We start from the raw sequence: 16,805 nt of genomic DNA, 5'->3' as shown, positions 1-16,805 counted from the left end.
ATTGTTTTCCAGGTTTTCCCATTGTAATAGAGCTCCCTCGGCACCCTGAGGTGGGCTGTGTCAGCTCTGTGTGCTATGGGATCTGCAGAGCCCAGCACCTAACACATTAGGGGTGATTGATCAATATTCATAATAAAAAAAAGATCAGGGGCTGGAGAGATGGCTCAGCGGTTAAGAGCATTGCCTGCTCTTCTAAAGGTTCTGAGTTCAGTTCCCAGCAACCACATGGTGGCTCACAACCATCTGTAATGAGATCTGGTGCCCTCTTCTGGCCTGCAGACAGAATACTGAGAATACTGTACATATAATAAATAAATAAATCTTAAAAAAAAAAAAGATCATACAAGATGGACAGGTAGTTCCCCTTACCACAAACAATGAGATGAACACTGAGACTATGTTTGCCTTTGTTTTTCTTGCTCTCCTTCTTTTCCCCCATTCTAAACCAGTCCTCACATTGGATTATTTGTTTAAAATCCTGAAGCTAGGGGCTGGAGAGATGGTTAAGAGGTTAAAAGCACTGGCTGCTCTTCCAGAGGTTCTGAGTTCAATTCCCAGCAACCACATGGTGGTTCACAGCCATCTGTAATGAGATCTGGCCTATAGACATACAAAATATATTTCATTTCTTTAAAAAGAAATAAATAAAAATAAAATCCTGAACCTGCCTAAGGAGTCTTGATTGAATTCACTTTCTAGATCCTGTCCCTTGAGATGATGCTGTGGGAAAAAGAAAGGTGGGTCCTTGAGATTGGGGAGAGAGTCCCCTGGGAGCGCCCAGGAAGGTGACAGGATCACCGGGGTGTGAGACACCTGGATAGGCTGCCCCTCTTCACTCCTCAGATGTCATTGTTGCTTGTGGATGCTGGTCATTGCAGATGTCAGTAGCCACAACGAAGCCCTGGTTGATGTGGCCGAATCCGTGTCATCCTCAGTGTGGAGAGTCTCTTGACTCCTGACTGAGGTGAGGTTTCACTATTCCCCTCAGGGATACACATTCCAGGAGAGATTAAATTAGATCCCCCCCCCCCAAAAAAAAAGAACTGCTAGGTTTATCGTAAACCTCCTCAGGGGCAGAAATATCAGCAGCCCTTCAGGGAACACGCCTGCCTTCGTGGTCCAGGCCTTCCAGGAGCATCTTCACAAGGAGACTGCTAAGGAGAGGACTTCCAGGCACCCAGATGGTCTCAGGGAAGAGACGTCCTTAAGCAGATGTCTTCTGGGAAGTAAGCAAGCATCTCTTTAAGGGCTAGAGAGATAACTCAGTGTTTAAGAGTATACTGCTGGCCGGGCGGTGGTGGCGCACGCCTTTAATCCCAGCACTCGGGAGGCAGAGGCAGGCGGATCTCTGTGAGTTCGAGACCAGCCTGGTCTACAAGAGCTAGTTCCAGGACAGGCTCCAAAGCCACAGAGAAACCCTGTCTCGAAAAACCAAAAAAAAAAAAAAAAAAAAAAAAAGAGTATACTGCTATCACAGAGACACCCCAGTTCTATTCCCAGCCTCCAAGTCAACCACCTGTAAACTCCAGCTTCAGGGGGCCCCCGACACCTCCTGCCTTACTGGCACCCCAAGGCTGGAGATACAGGTGGCTATAACTATAACCTGATACACTCAAAATGCAATCCTCTGCAAGAGCATTAATAGGCTACTAACCAGCAAGCTGTCTCCAGCCAGCCCCTCTATCGTGCTTTCTGATAAACTGAAGGTAGTTTGTTGATGGCTCTTTCCTGATCAGACTGTCAAAGCCAGAGTCTCAGGGAGAGCCCGAACTCAGAAATTCTCTAGGGTGTCTTTGTCTTAGCTTTTGGATGACCGTTATGCACCTTGTTGGTCCACTGTTTGTCACCACCTTCAGATAACTCCGTTTTTCAGATGACAGTTACTATGAACAAAACCTCAGAGACGTCACACCACGTTGCTCTCTGTGCACTCCCTCAGTGAGGGAGAGAAACCAGGCAGGACACACAGTTACACAATTCACAGGTTTATTTGGTTTAAATAAATACAATCTGAGAACATCCATTTCAGGGCCTTCAGCACTAAAACCCCTAAAAACAACACAGGCTCAGAAGGTGTTTACTCGGACCTGTGTGAGGCTGAGTTCAGCTGCGAAGGTAATTAAACTTCTATCTTGGGTTTGCGTCTGGTCTCTATCCCCTCTAGACTCCTGCCATGGTCTGGACGGTTTTCCTTAATGGGTTTCTGTGCTGGAACCTTGGTCCCCAGTGCAGCAGTGTCAGGATGACGTAACTCTTAAGAGATGGAGTGCACGGAAGGTAATAAAGCAAGGGGTCCCGCCCTCAGGAATGGATTAATGCCATTCCACAGAATTGCTGTCTTCTGCTGCTTGTCTCTGTATGATCATGCCTGCATGTGCCCCTGCTGTATAGAACCAGCTGCTGGGAAGCCCAGCATAGCTAGACATTGCTCTTAATCTTCTAGAACTGTGAGCTAAGTAAACCATTTTCTTCATAAAGTACCCAGCCTTATGTATTTATAACAACACAAAGAAAATGAAAACAAACCCCACCCCCAGGGTTGGCAAGGTTGTTCACGAGATAAAAGAGCCTGCCACCAAGGCCCATGACCTGAATTCAACCCCCAGGACCACATGGGGAAAGAGAAAACAAACTCCTTCAAGTTGTCCTCTGATCGTCACAGGTATGCTAAATAAATAAATAAATGTAATGTAGTAAGACAGGCCCTGCCTGTGGGGTCTGCACTGCCTCTCCAGTCTGCAGCCCAGAACTCTGTGGCTGTGTCCAGCCCTTGCAGAGAGCTTTGTCCTCTGTAACAGTCGCCATTTCCAACTTCTGGCCCTGGCAGTAGTTTCTCCAGGGGAAGGGGTGACTCGGAAACAAAGCTGGTAAATAGGTCGGAAACCTTGTCCTGTCCCCCCTCCCAGAAGGCGGAATGAGGGAAGAAACACAGGCCCCTCCCCCAGTTATTCCCTACGGCCTCGACCCAGGAGGAAGCCGGAAGTTGGGTAGTTCACTGTCTTCTCTTTCAGCTGAGTCGGAGGTTTGGGTTCATGTTCTCCAGATCTGAGTTTGCCTCCTCATCATCTTGGGACTCCTGGTTCAGAACCAGAAAGTCAGTCACAGGCTTGTGCCCATCCCCAGGGCCACAGCCTGAGGGCCAACGCCTTTTTCCTTCTGCCTCCACCCCGAAGGAGTCAACAGAAAGATTTGCTGCGCTAGGGGTCTGCCTACTAGGCCTTCCCTTTGTCCATGTCTGCCCACACCCAGAAGGTCCACCTTCAGCTGACTCCTTACCAGACTGAGGCCCCTGCCCTGCCGCAGGGTGGCATAGAAGTGCAGCACTCGGGAGTCACAGCGAACCACCGTGGGGTCAAAGTCTAGCACGCGCAGGCCCTGTAGGCTGCGGGCCCGCGAGAGGGCCACGTAGGCTTGACCGCTGGCAAACACGCGGCCCAGAGAGATCTCCACACAGTCCAGAGACATGCCCTGGGTGACGAAGCAACCATTAAAGCCAATCTAGCCTGAAGTCTATTGCATTCGGATGGTTTTTATCAACCCATCCAGGGTCACAAACAAGGGAGAGCTGAGTACAGGGTGGGTGGGGAAGCAGGGGACAGGAATCCAGGGTAAGCGTGAGGGACAGGGTGAGAGAAAGAGCTCTGGGATGGTCAAACAGATGCCGTGGGATAATCCTTCAGTAGGCTGTGAATATGTATTCCCTCACTGGTTGATACTAAAGCCTATTTGGCCTATAGCAAGGCAGAATAAGGCTTCGGGTGGTGGGGGGGGAAGGAAGCCAAACTGAAAATAGAGAGAGGAAGGAGCGCAGAGGCAAGGAGAGATACCAGTGAGCTGCCCCAAAAAGCAAGATGTTAGGGGCTGGAGAGATGGCTCAGCGGTTAAGAGCATTGCCTGCACTTCCAAAGGTCCTGAGTTCAATTCCCAGCAACCACATGGTGGCTTACAACCATCTGAACTGAGATCTGATGCCCTCTTCTGGCCTGCAAGCAGACACACAGAATATTGTATACATAATAAATAATTTTTTTTTAAAAAAAAAAGCAAGATGGTAGAAGACCGGTAAAGCCGCCAAACATGTGGCAATACATAGATTAATAAATGTTAAGAACTAGTTAGTAATGAGTCTGAGCTATTGGCCAAGCATTCTGTAATATAAGCTTTTGTGTGTTTATTTGGGACTGGGTGCTCAGGACAAAAAAAACCCTCCGCCTCCAATTACAAAGAGGTGCAGAGCTAAATCTGAACCAAGCTAACCTCGGTCTCTCCACTAACGGTGTGGCCGGACAGGATTCTGTAGCACCTCGGTTTTCTACCTTGTGTAACACTAACCATTACTAGTTGTACCTGCGTTTCATATGGTTGCTATGGGGATTAACATACTCTAGTCCTGGACAGGAAGTGGCAGCCAAGTGCCTAGAAAGGGGGAGAAGAATGTAAACTAAGAAGTGCACTAAAGAGAAGTTTAGGGCTGGGGGTGTGACTCGGCTGATGTCATGCCTGATAGGCGTGAAGGCCTGGGCTCCATCCCCAGCACCCACATAAAGTAGGCATGGCGGGGTGCATACTTGTAAAACCAGCTTTCAGGAGGCTGAGGGAGGAGGATCAGAAGTTCAAGGTCCTCTACAGTTACATAATGAGTTTGAGGCTACCCTAGGCTATGTGAGACCCCACAGAAAGAAGAGAAAAGGAAGGAAGATTGGTAGATTTATTTTGCTTCTGAACTGGAACATTCCATCCAAGGGCTATTCAGTCCCCCTAAAATCTTTAAGACATATTCCAGAATGTCCCAGCATTACCCGCCCACTCTCTGCTCTATTTTGCCCACCCCTGCACTGGGTAAGTCACCTGGCTTTTGTGGATGGACATTGCCCAGGCCAGCTGTAAGGGAAGCTGCTGCCGGCTGAGGAACTGACCCCCAGTGACCTGTACTGTCCAGCGGTCAGTGCGGATGACCTCAGTGACTCCACACAGGAACCGTACCTGGGGAAGCCCTGAGGAAGACATGGAGAAGGCATGGAGACAGCCACCCTATGGGGTCTGTCCTGCCGTGAAATAAAGCCAAGCAGTACATCCCTCCATCATCACTGACCTCTTCCTTCTGACTCAAACCCCACTACCACTCCCCGGGCTCCATTCACCAGGCCCCGAGACACTGACAAGTTCTTCACCAGCATGACCTGTGGAGGAAGAGGTGCAGGGATGGAGAGGGAGCCTCCCTGTGCCTGACCTCCTCTTTGATGGTTAGGGTTCAGAGAGAAAGTGGGGCTTATTACTGAGTTGAATCCCAATTCTTTTTTTTTTTTTTTGAGTCAGGGTTTCTCTATAGCTTTTAGCCTGTCCTGGCACTTGCTCTGTAGACCAGGCTGGCTCGAACTCACAGAGATCCATCTGCCTCTGCCTCCTGAGTGCTGGGATTAAAGACGTGCGCCACCACCCGGCTGAGTCCCAATTCTTAGTGTAACCCTAACTGACTGTGACCTCTCGGACAAGCTGCCTATTTTCCTAGAACTATTGTGACCTTATCTGTGTCAGAGGGGTTTAGACTTCATCAGATCTCCTGGAAAGAAGGTGTGGTAAAGCAAGGAGAGTCATCTGTATCACAGGACTTTAAGAAGAACTAGGTCCGACTGGGTGTGGTGGCGCACGCCTTTAAGACAGCACTCAGGAAACAGAAACAGGCGGATCTCTATAAGTTCAAGGCCAGCCTGGTCAACTTTAACAAGTTCCAGGCCAGCTTGGCTACTTGGTTTTCCTGTTTAAAAAAAAAAAAAAAAAAAAAAAAAAAGAGGGATTATGTCTGCTAAGAAGACCACAAATCTTGAGGAATGATACTAGCTCCTGCCACCTCTTTCAGCCATAATGCTTGCATTTCCCTATGGGTGCCCAATGGACGCTGAGGAAATTTTACCATTCTTGTCCATCCCATAAAGGAGGAGTCAGAACCTGCCCATCTGTGAGGTAGACTACTGTAGACCATCATGGGGCAGACATTTTACCTGGAAACTGAACTCACTAAGGAAAAGAGACTTGCCCAAAGTGGCATTGCCCAACAGGGCTCTTGATGTTGAAGAGAAAAGGCGAAGGCTGAAGACAGAAGTGGGGGAAAGTGGTCACAGTGGGTCCATCACTGTCAAGGGCCTTGCTAGAACCTTAATAATCAGAGATCCAGCCTCCACCACCGCTTCCTACTCACCTGAGCCCCCAGCTTTAACTGAAGGACACGGCTAACGGGACACTGTGCATCCAGGGTCCGGGATAGCTCAGGGTCACTGTCTATAGCCTCAAAGCTGTGTACCTCACCTGAAAAAGGAGAATTGGGGAAACGGGTTATATAGTATTGACTTGTGACTCAGCTTACAAAAATGTATTAGATCAAGACAGTTGTAGGGATGGGCTGGGGACAGCTCAGTTGCGACCTTGGAATCAGCTCATCACGGCATTTGGGTCATAGTTCTGTCTGTAAATGTACATAGAGCTTGGGCCCAGTTTTCTGGGGATGTGGGGGGGAAGGGTGTCACACCTGTTCTGATGGCCCTCCCAGTTGGTTTCGCCAGGCCCAAGCGTTCTGTTTACCTGGAAGCTCCTTTAGCCGCCTCTCATTGGTGAGGGCCACGTCATCCTGGTGGGTGCAGAGTCTCGTGGCTACAATTCCATCTCTTCCCACCTTATGGGCAGCTGTGGCCCTGAGCTGGCGGGTCACTTCATCTGAACATCTGTGGGGGCTGCACTGTCAGACCAGAGATCCCCCTGGACACCAGAAAAGGTGGGGGCAGAATGGTCTGCTGCACAGGCAAAGCCTTGGAACCCTAAAAGGGCACCAGGACAGGATCTGCTGCTACCCGACCCCCAGCACGTCTACTTGTCCCTCAGATGTGGACTGTGGGCATGGGAAGAGGGATGCTGGACTCTGAATGCAGGTGGAGCTATTCCTGTGTGTGCCCCGAGAGGAATCGGCCACCTCTGGACCCACAGGGCTCCTGAAGAAGCATGATTATCATGAGTGAGCTCGGGCCAGAGGTTTGCAGGCCTGGAACAAGACACTGGTGTTGACACCCTGTAATACTGTCTCTCCTATCATCAGACTGACCTTTAGGGTACAATCTTCTAGCCACTTGCCTACTGCCTTGGCTGAAATAGCTAGCCTGAGTATTTTTTCTTTTTTTTTCCTCCTGTGCGTGTGTGTGTGTAGAAGAGTGCTCACATTTCACAGGCTGGAAGTAAATGTTTTACTTTTAGCCTTTTTTTTTTTTTTACCCCCCAGAGCCGGGGTCTCATTGTTTAGCTCTCTCTGTCCTGGAACTCACTTTGTAGACCAGGACGGCCTCAAGATCACAGAGGCCTACCTCTGTCTCCAGAGTACTGGGATTAAAGGCCCGTGCCATTATGCCTAGCACTTTTTTATCTTTTTTATTGCTTACAGGTCTCTCACTCAGTCTGAAGCTTACTCACCAGGTCAAGAATTCTCCTGTCTGACCTCCCCAGCACAAGGATTTATAGGTGTATGCTGTCAACCCTCAGCTTTTTACATGGGCACTGGGGATTCGGATTCCAAACTCAGGTGCACATGCTTGTGTAGCAAGCACTTAACAGACTGAACCATCTCCCCAACCTGCTAGCCTATGCTTCTATGTGAGCTATGGTATAGGTGGTAGGTTTGTTGTTTGATTTGGCTTAGTTTGTTTTGTTTTTGAGGTAGTGTCCCCCTAAACAGTCCAGGTTGGCCTCAAACTCACTATAGTACCTCAGCCTGTGTGTTATGGCCCAGTACCATAACATTCTTGACTAGATTTCATTCTAAGTTGTCCAGTGTCCTATCCAAATCTTATTTTCCTGTATATACTGCATGCTCCTGAGGAGAAGCATCTCTCCCACTTCCCTGGACCAGGTGTGGTTACCACAGCCTGTAAATTCTAGGACTGAGGGGGTGGAGGCAAGAGGATCAGTAGTTCAAGGTCATCCTTGGCCGCACAGCCACTTCTAACCCAGTCTAGGCTGCGTGAGGCCTGCCACCCCCAAGCAAACAATATAGACCCATCCTCGCATCCTCAACCCACGGCCCCTTTCCCAGTACCCACCTGCCCAGCCTCACAGCTTGCAGCAGAGAGATGAAGGTCTGATCTGCCTGTCTCCACACCTCAGTAAGCTCCAGAGTCACTGGCACACACCTCCTCCAGCTCTTGGCCTAGTGGGGAAGGGGAGAGGTTAAGCCACAGATCAGAGAAGACTCCCCCAGAAGCATAGGGTCAGAGTCAGGTTGTCACTCCCCCGAAAGCACAGGTCAGGGGCCAGGGTGTGAGCAGTACCTGGAAGCAGAATCGAGGGTGCTGGGAGCCTTTGGTCACTGGTGGCAGCTGTAGGAAATCCCCACAGATGATGAGCTGGATCCCTCCAAATGGTTTCTTCTGTTGCCGGACAGCTCTGGATAGGAGCAGAGAGTGCTCTTAGAGAGGTTGGGTGGGCAGGCTCCTTGGGACCATCACCAGATTCAAACTCCAGAGACTGCCCTTGCTGTCCATACTGACCTGGCCACAGCTTCCAACTTGTCAAACAGGTCTGCCTCTACCATGGAGATCTCATCAATGACCAACCGTTGGCAGTTCAGCCAGCCCTGCCGCACACCTGGCCGATTAGCCAGGGTCACACACTGGTCCAGGGGAGCCTGGCCTGAGCCGATGCCTACGAGGGACACTCTCAGTCTTTGCTGAAACCCCAGCCCTTTGATCTCTCCCTCCTTTCCCATAGGCTCGCACTTACCTGCAAAGGCATGCAGGGTGGTGCCCCCGATGTGGCAGGCTGCCACCCCAGTGCTGGCAGTGGCCACTGTGCCAGTAGGGGGCAGGGAGCCCAGGATGTGCTTCAGCAAATAGGACTTTCCTGTCCCTGGGCAGTAGGCAGAGTCAGGGTTGGCTGCTGCTCCCTGCCACCCTAGAGCTGCTCCCCACCTCCACCCATTCTGTCTCAGTTACCTGCACTCCCAGTGAAGAAGATGCTCTGGCCTTTCAGGACCATCCTCAGCACAGCAGTCTGCTCCTCAGAAAGCTTCGGCTTGTTGGGGTGCATGCTGAGCTTCTTCACAGGCAGGGGCCACCTTGGAGCTTCCTGGGAGGAATAGGGCTCTCTCAGAACCTCCTGCCATGCTGCTTTGTCTATACGCATTATATTGCAGGACAGCCCTTTGCCTTGCTGTTAACTTCACTTGGAACTTTTGAGCAGGTCTGGTTCGTCTGAAGTTCGTCCCAACAAATAATAGCCTCCACCTCTGGCTTTTCGCCAGTTCAGTGCCAGGCATCTTAGAGTGGCATCTCTGATCGAATCTATAAGCTCTGTCAGACCCGCCTGATGGCGACTGGACTATTATCTGTTCTATTCTCTGAAAGTTCCTCTCTCTGGAGGCTGTAATACCCATTTTTCCTCCTTAAATTTCCTTGCCTAGTCTTCTCTGAAGCTTTCTCTTTTTTTTTTTTTTTGTTTTTGTTTTTCGAGACAGGGTTCCCTGTAGTTTCTAGAGCCTGTCCTGGAACTAGCTCTTGTAGCCCAGGCTGGCCTTGAACTCAAGAGATCTGCCTGCCTCTGCCTCCCGAGTGCTGGGATTAAAGGCTTGCGCCACCACCGCCCGGCTTGAAGCTTTCTCTTTGAATGTGTCCTGGACCACAGTTTCCAGTTCTCAATTTATCCCAATCTCGGGAATTACTGGCGGGGAAGCATGGACAATTTCCACGTCCCTGTCATCATACTCAGATGTTGTACGACTGGCATTTCAGATCACCAGCAGTCCCCTTAATAGACCATCTTTCCCCAACTTTAGGCCTCCTGGGTCTCTTCTATCTCAACAGTAGCACACCGACTCCCTTTCTGGTCCTCACCGTACTAGGCTTTGATTCCGTTGGCCGCTTCTCCAGCGCGGAATCTGGAGCCCGGTTGGCCACAGCACGCCGCAGTTCATCCGGTTGCACTGGACTGATGGTGACAAAGTCTCGGGGCCGCGGGCCGAGCAGTTGCGCGCGGGCAGAGGCAGGTCCTGGTCCCGGGGCCGCCGCCAGCTTCAGGCGCAGCGTGCGCAGGAAGCGGCGCAAGCGCTGCGGAGGACAGTCGGAGAGCAGCAGCTGCACTGAACCAGCGCTGGGGGCGCCATCGGCGGGGAGCCTCAGCGTGCTGCGCCCGGCTGCAGCGAAGCGGGTGAAGAGGCGCACGGCCCGCAGCGGGAAGCAGCGTGGCCGCCCCGCAGGTCCCGGAGCCTGCAGTCGCAGCATTAACTCTCGGCGTTCGTTTCGGCCTAGGCTCAGCTCGGCAGTGCGCAGGGCCTGGCGCTTGCGAGGCTGCCCTCCAGGACTCAGCTCCTCCACGGCCACCCGGCACCGCAGCTCCGCGTCGTCACATTCACCTGTGGCCGCCTGGGTGCTAGAAAGCATCTCCACTGCCTCTGTAGGCTTGCAGAGACCTGAGCACAGAAGTAACGGAAAATCGGGATGTTATAGGTGGTATGGACGCTGTAACTTGAAAAACAAAAACAAAAAACCTGTCCAGAACATTTAGAGAGAAGAGGTTGTTACTGGTAACAGAAGGAGCCACCAAGATACTACAAGCACTCTGGAGTGAGGCGAAAATACTCTAGAAATGTCCTCTGCTGCAGTTCTCGGGGGCAGTGGAAGGTACAAATCAAATGCACGTAGGGCTGGCGAGCCTCAGTTATCCTGCAATGACCACATCAGAAAGTGATTCCTGCTCAGAAAGGAAGCCTGTTTGAAGAGTCCTACGCAGGTCACTGCCGGCCCTTCGTAAAGGAAGCAGAGCAATCACACATTGGGCGATGGGAAGGAAACTGGCTGAGACAGGCACATTCCCTTCATATACCAATTAGTAGGTATCAGGGTCAGTATGATTCCCGTGCTTTGGAAAGGAAGAATTCTTAGCTAGGGAATGTATGAAACCTCCGGACCCAGCAATCCATTGTCTCCCCGTCCGACCCATTTATCTGTACCTTTCCCGGCGGGAATCCCTAAAATAATCACGTTCTTTGCCTCCTATCTCAGGGATCCAATTCACTTGTTGCTTTCGAAGGGAAAAAGACGATCAGAACCGGCCGGTAGCAAAGCTACAGCACTAACAACATTCAAATACTAGAAATAGAAAAATCACCCTATCGCCGGCCTGGTCTTTAAATTCTCTAGCCAATCAGGGATGGGGGCGTGGCCACGGGCGGGCCTTTCCTGGGCTTTGACTCTTTGTGCTCAGGAGTAGTACAGTCCCCAGCAAGAGGCTTATCTTGTCCGAGGAGCGTGCCTTTCAGTTACACGAGTGGGCGTGGTTTGGTAGGAAAGTGACTGCGGCTGCGCCGCGCGAGGCGTACTGTCACCCAAAGCGGCTCTGAAGATTTGAGAAACTTTCTATTAACACTGTCCTGTTCTTGAACCCCCACACCTGACTGTGCCTTGCCTTAAGGAAAATCTCCCTCGTCCTTTGCACACTCTGATCCCACCCACAGAACCATTGTAGTCTTCAGGGCAGGCCATTCACTTGCCAGCCAAGTCTGCTTCCCTGTCTTCTAATTTTTTTCACCCTTCTCTGCCCTCCTAAGAATTATTCTATAAACTTATCTCTTTTGGATAAAGACCTTTAAGAGCAGTGTCAGGTGTCCAGAGGGTAGCCAGCGACTCCTTGTCTTCAGGGAATTCTTATTCCTCTTGTTGCACTCAGAGAATTTAATCTTTTTCAGTTGGGGGTCTTGCTACATTGTGTAGGCTGGTCTTGAATTCCAGAGTTTAATGGATCCTCCTTCTTCAGGCCCCTAAGAAACTGTGACTACAGGCACCTGACACAATCCAGTTTTGAAAACTTACTTTTAATTATTATTTTTCCCTCACTGAAGTTTGAAATTACATAGCTGGAAGGGATCTTCTAGGTGAGTCAAGTCACCTCATTTTACAGATAATGACAACCACTACAGACTAAACTGCCCCCTCTCTCCCTCCCCCTTTCAGGATATCTTGTATCCAAGGCTGACCTCAAACTTCTCAAAGTTGCTACTTGCAGGGACATGACACTGGGTTTCTAATCTTTCTGCATCCATCTACATGTGACTCCATACATCCACCACATGACCAGCTAGTTATGAGGTGCAACATGTACAACCAGAGTTACATTCTACATGTAAAACCTTTTCTTCTTTATGTGTATGAATGTTTTGCCTGCATGTGCACCACTTGGGTACCTGTTGAATGCCTTGAAACTGATGGTTGGGAGCCACCATATGAGATCTGGAAATTGTACCTAGGTCCCATGCAAAACCAACATGTGGGGCTGGAGAGATGACTCGGAGGTTAAGGTTACTAGTTGCTCTTCCTGAGGTTCAGAGTTCAATTCCCGGCACATGGTGACTCACAACCATCTACAGTAAGATTTGGTGCCTTCGGGCTGGAGAGATGGCTCAGAGGTTAAGAGCACCAACTGCTCTTCCAGAGGTCCTGAGTTCAATTCCCAGCAACCACATGGTGGTTCACAGCCATCTATAATGAGATCTGGTGCCCTCTTCTGGCATGCATGCATACATATAAGGAATGTTGTATACATAATAATAAAAAAAAGATTTGGTGCCTTCTTCTGGCATGTAGGCATACATCCCAGAACACTATATACATAATAAATAAATTAAAAAAAACCAACATGTGTCCTTTACTATTGAGTCATCTCTCCAACCCTCAAAACTTTTCATCAGAACTGGAGAAACGGCTCAGAGGTTAAAAGTACTTGTTCTCAGCATTTACATATTGGTTCACAACCTTCTGTTCCATGGAATCTAACATCCTCTGTACACATACAAGCATGTAAGTAAAACACTCATATACATATATATATTTAAATAAATATTTAAAATTAAAACACTTTTTCACCTTCTCATGTAGAAACTTTGTACCTACTGAAACAAAAATTTGCAATTTTTTATTCTCAGACCCTGGTACTTGAATATTTTATTATGAAAATGTTCAAGCAGATACAAAGCAGAAAGGTTAAAAGAATTTTTTTCTTAATATTTATTTATTATGTATGCAATATTCTGTCTGCATGTATTCCTGCAGGCCAGAAGAGGACACCAGACCTAATTACAGATGGTTGTGAGCCACCATGTGGTTGCCAGGAATTGAACTCAGGACCTTTGGAAGAGCAGGCAATGCTCTTAACCTCTGAGCCATCTCTCCAGCCCGGTTAAAAGAATTTTACAGTAGAGCACAAGCGGTGGTCCATCAGGTAAGGGCACCGGCCACGTAGGGCACAAGCGATGGTTCATCAGGTAAGGGCACCTGCCACCAAACCTGACAACCTGAACTGATCCCAGGGACCCATATTGTTGATGGAGAGAACTAACCCTCCTAAGTTGTCCTCTGATCCCCCTATCCCCACAATTGTAATTTTGTTTTTGAGACAGAATTTCTCTGTGTAACAGCCCTGGTTGTCCTGGAACTCACTTTTTAATCTGGGCTGGCCTTAAACTCACAGAGTTCTGTCTGCCTCTGCCCTCCAAGCGCTGGGATTGAAGTTGTGCACCATCACCACCCAGGTGAGGGCTTACTTTGTGTGTATGTATATACACACACACATATATACACATATATACACACACACACAGACAGACACACACACTATGTGTGTGTGTCTGTCTGTGTGTTAGTGATAAAAGCCAGAGCCTCACACGCTGGTCAAGTGCTCTACCACTGAGAAACACCTACAGTACCACTATTTTGTTTTCTTTGGTGTGTGTGTGTGTGTGTGTGTGTGTGTGTTGCTGTTGTTGTTTTTGAGGCAGGGTTTCTCTGTGTAGTCCTGGCTGTCCTGGAACTCACTCTGTAGACCAGGCTAGTCTTGAACTCAAGAGAGATCCTCCTGCCTCTGCTGCCCGAGAGTTGTGATTAAAGGCTTGTGCCACCATAGCCTGGCTGTTTGTTTGTTTTAACTATTAGATTGACTCATTTTATTTTGTGTGTTTGTGTGTGTTTTGCCTGAATGTGTACCATGTGTACCCTCTGCTGAGGTCAGAAGAGGGCTTTGGACCGCCTGGAGCTAGAGTTACAGATGGTTGTGAGCCACCTTGTGGGTGCTCGGAATGGTCCTCTGTAAACCATTTCTCCAATCCAGTCATCTAAGTTTTCTGACTTGTATCTTAATGTCTTTTTTTTGTTTGTTTGTTTTTGTTTTTTGTTTTTTGTTTTTCGAGACAGGGTTTCTCTGTGGCTTTGGAGCCTGTCCTGGAACTAGCTCTTGTAGCCCAGGCTGGCCTCGAACTCACAGAGATCCGCCTGCCTCTGCCTCCCGAGTGCTGGGATTAAAGGCGTGCGCCACCACCTCCCGGCTCTTAATGTCTTTTAAATAAGCACGTGGGCAAGGAATTCTGGGATATTCTAGGTACTATTCGGTATTAATTGAACGTGTTAGACATTTTTCCCACCTAAGTTTTTGTAAAAGCAACAACAGCGAGTCCTTGTAGGAAAAGAAACCCCAGAGCTCAATTTGGCCACTGTGGAGAATTAACGCTCCTTAGATTCCGCCCTCCAGCCCGCCCTAGCTTGGCGGTTCTGTCTTTTAGGTCTTGATTGACGGACGCGAGGGGCGGAACCCAGAGGGAGCCCTCACATCTGCGGTCCAACTTCCTTCTTTGCTGCTTTGGGTTGCAATGCGCATCTGCGAGGCTCGACTTGCTGCTAGGGCTGAGGTCAGTTTCGAGGGAGGCACAAAGCTGCTTTTGAATTTCCTTTTGTAAACCCCAGTCCAGGGTTGGAGGCACACACTTGAAGGGAGGGATTTCTCCCTTATAAAATTTCCTCTTGCAGAACTCTTTCCAGGTTTTACCCGTTCTCTCCCACAGCAAGGTCCCAGTCTGCTCTAAAGAAACAACTGTAACTTCAGCAAAGGGAGGTATCATGTGAGCCTAAAGAGAGCCCCACCCCTCCGAGACCTTAGGATCCTTTCTCTCCAAGTCTTTGCCTTCCCTCTTCTGAAATCCGAAGCTTGCAAAGTGTGATTAGAAAAGATGAACGAGGACAGAATATTAATTTTATGATTTTTGTAGCTTCCAGAGCCCAAACCAGGCACAGTGGCTCACGCCTCCCTAATCGCCCTTCAGACACTGAGGTAGAAGCTAGGCCAGGGTGTGAGACCCAATTTCAAAAGCAACCCCCCCACACCCACACACATGAACACAATTCCCAAAGAGAGTAGGACCTCACCTTGTACAGCTTCTCCCCCTCCCTTCCCCTACAACCTCTGCCTCGTTGCCCCCTTCTCCCTTCTCCCATACACACCTCTGTCCCTGTCTCTTTAATTTAATGACTTAATTCTCATTTGCTGACTACCAATATCTTATTTATTTATTTATTTATTATACAATATTCTGTCTGTGTGTATGCCTGCAGGCCAGAAGAAGGCACCAGACCCCATGAGCCACCATGTGGTTGCTGGGAATTGAACTCAGGACTCTTAATCTCTGAGCCATCTCTCCAGCCCGACTACCAATATCTTACCTGAGCTTTCCCATCTTCACTCAGCTTTCTGATATATCTTGATGCAAAATGCCAATAGGCATGGCAAACTCACTCCAGAATAAAGCTTTTTAGTCTTCTCCACTGCCCCCGAACACACCTGCTTTTCTCCTGCCTCCATCCACTAAAATTGCACTAACATTTGGGGCTCCAGTTGAAAACCTACACCCTATCTTTGATGCCTTTCTCACCTACCACTGAAACTTGATCTCCTTCCAAAATGTATTTAGAGTCTATTAATTTCCTCCTATCCTCATTCCTCCTCATCCTGTGGTTTCAAGGCATCACCTCTACCCTGAATTACAACAACAGTCTCCCAGCTACCTGGAGTCCAAATTTCCACTCTTAGAACAACCCATTCTCTAAGTAGCAGCAAGCAGTATTGTTTGTTTGTTTGGAGATGGGTTTCTCTGGCTCTGGCTGTCCTGGAACTAGCTCTGTAGACCAGACTGGCCTCAAACTCACAGAGATCCACCTGCCTCTGCCTCCCGAGTGCTGGAATTAAAGGCCTGGCACAAGTGAGATTTGATTTTGAGTTGTTTACCTTCCTCTTTAAGGAATTTCATGCAGGGCAGAATGTTTCAATCTTGGAGGAAGCTGTTATTCAACACTGGGGTACTGGTGCATTGTTTTCTTTGTCCTTCAAAAAAATTAAATTATTTTATGTGTAGGAGTGTTTTACCTGCAGGTGTCTGAGGCCAGAAGAGGGTCTTAGATCTTCCTGGCACTGGAGTTACAGACAGTTGTGAGCCACTATGTGGGTGCTAAGAATCAAACCTGGGTCCTCTGGAAGAGCAGCAAGTGCTCGAAGAGCAGCAAGTGCTTCTAACCAATGAGACATCATCTCACTAACCCTTTCCACCCTCCAGTCCTAGGAATGAGCGGCTGTGTGCTCCACCCTCTTCCATGAAGAGCTGAAAAAGACCCAGGAGCCCAAAGGCCAGCAGAGGGCAGTGAAAGAGAAGCTTCAGCAACTGGCCTCGTAGCTGAGGTTATGGCAGCTGGAGTCAAAGGAGGTCACCACTGATCCATCCCCTACACACAAAATCCTGGGTGCTGTAGCATGGGTCACACCTGAACAGGAACGCTCATGTGTGTATGTGTGTGCGGGCGGGCGGGCGGGAGGATGTAGCAGTCACCCACCAGGCCTGTTTCCCCAATATCTGTTTCCCCAATATAAAATGAAAGTGCATGACAGAATTGAAAGGCTTTCTTGCTGGTCCCTTCTCCCCACTCTCCAGCAACGTGGTCAGTTCAGGGCTGGAAGGAGGAAGG

At 49.2% G+C, this 16,805-nt stretch overlaps 1 protein-coding gene across 1 annotated transcript; it reads right to left on the bottom strand.

Annotated features, from left to right (window-relative positions):
• Positions 1-2,717: 2,717 nt before the first annotated feature.
• Positions 2,718-10,445, bottom strand: Pif1 (PIF1 5'-to-3' DNA helicase). Its single transcript, XM_038323899.1, has 12 exons — positions 9,867-10,445; positions 8,970-9,102; positions 8,758-8,883; positions 8,526-8,679; positions 8,307-8,421; positions 8,079-8,185; positions 6,577-6,716; positions 6,197-6,303; positions 5,093-5,180; positions 4,849-4,994; positions 3,277-3,468; positions 2,718-3,076 (listed from the first exon to the last, which is right to left on the bottom strand). Exons 1-12 carry the CDS (start codon positions 10,410-10,412, stop codon positions 3,008-3,010), a joined length of 1,923 nt encoding a protein of 640 aa, XP_038179827.1. The 5' UTR covers positions 10,413-10,445; the 3' UTR covers positions 2,718-3,007.
• Between the last annotated feature and the right edge of the window lie 6,360 nt (positions 10,446-16,805).

This window comes from Arvicola amphibius, chromosome 3 (assembly GCF_903992535.2).
Source record: "Arvicola amphibius chromosome 3, mArvAmp1.2, whole genome shotgun sequence".
In the NCBI taxonomy this organism is placed as follows: domain Eukaryota; kingdom Metazoa; phylum Chordata; class Mammalia; order Rodentia; family Cricetidae; genus Arvicola; species Arvicola amphibius.
The sequence above is the reverse complement of the archived record's forward strand: the minus strand, read 5'-3'. Positions and strand labels throughout refer to the sequence as shown.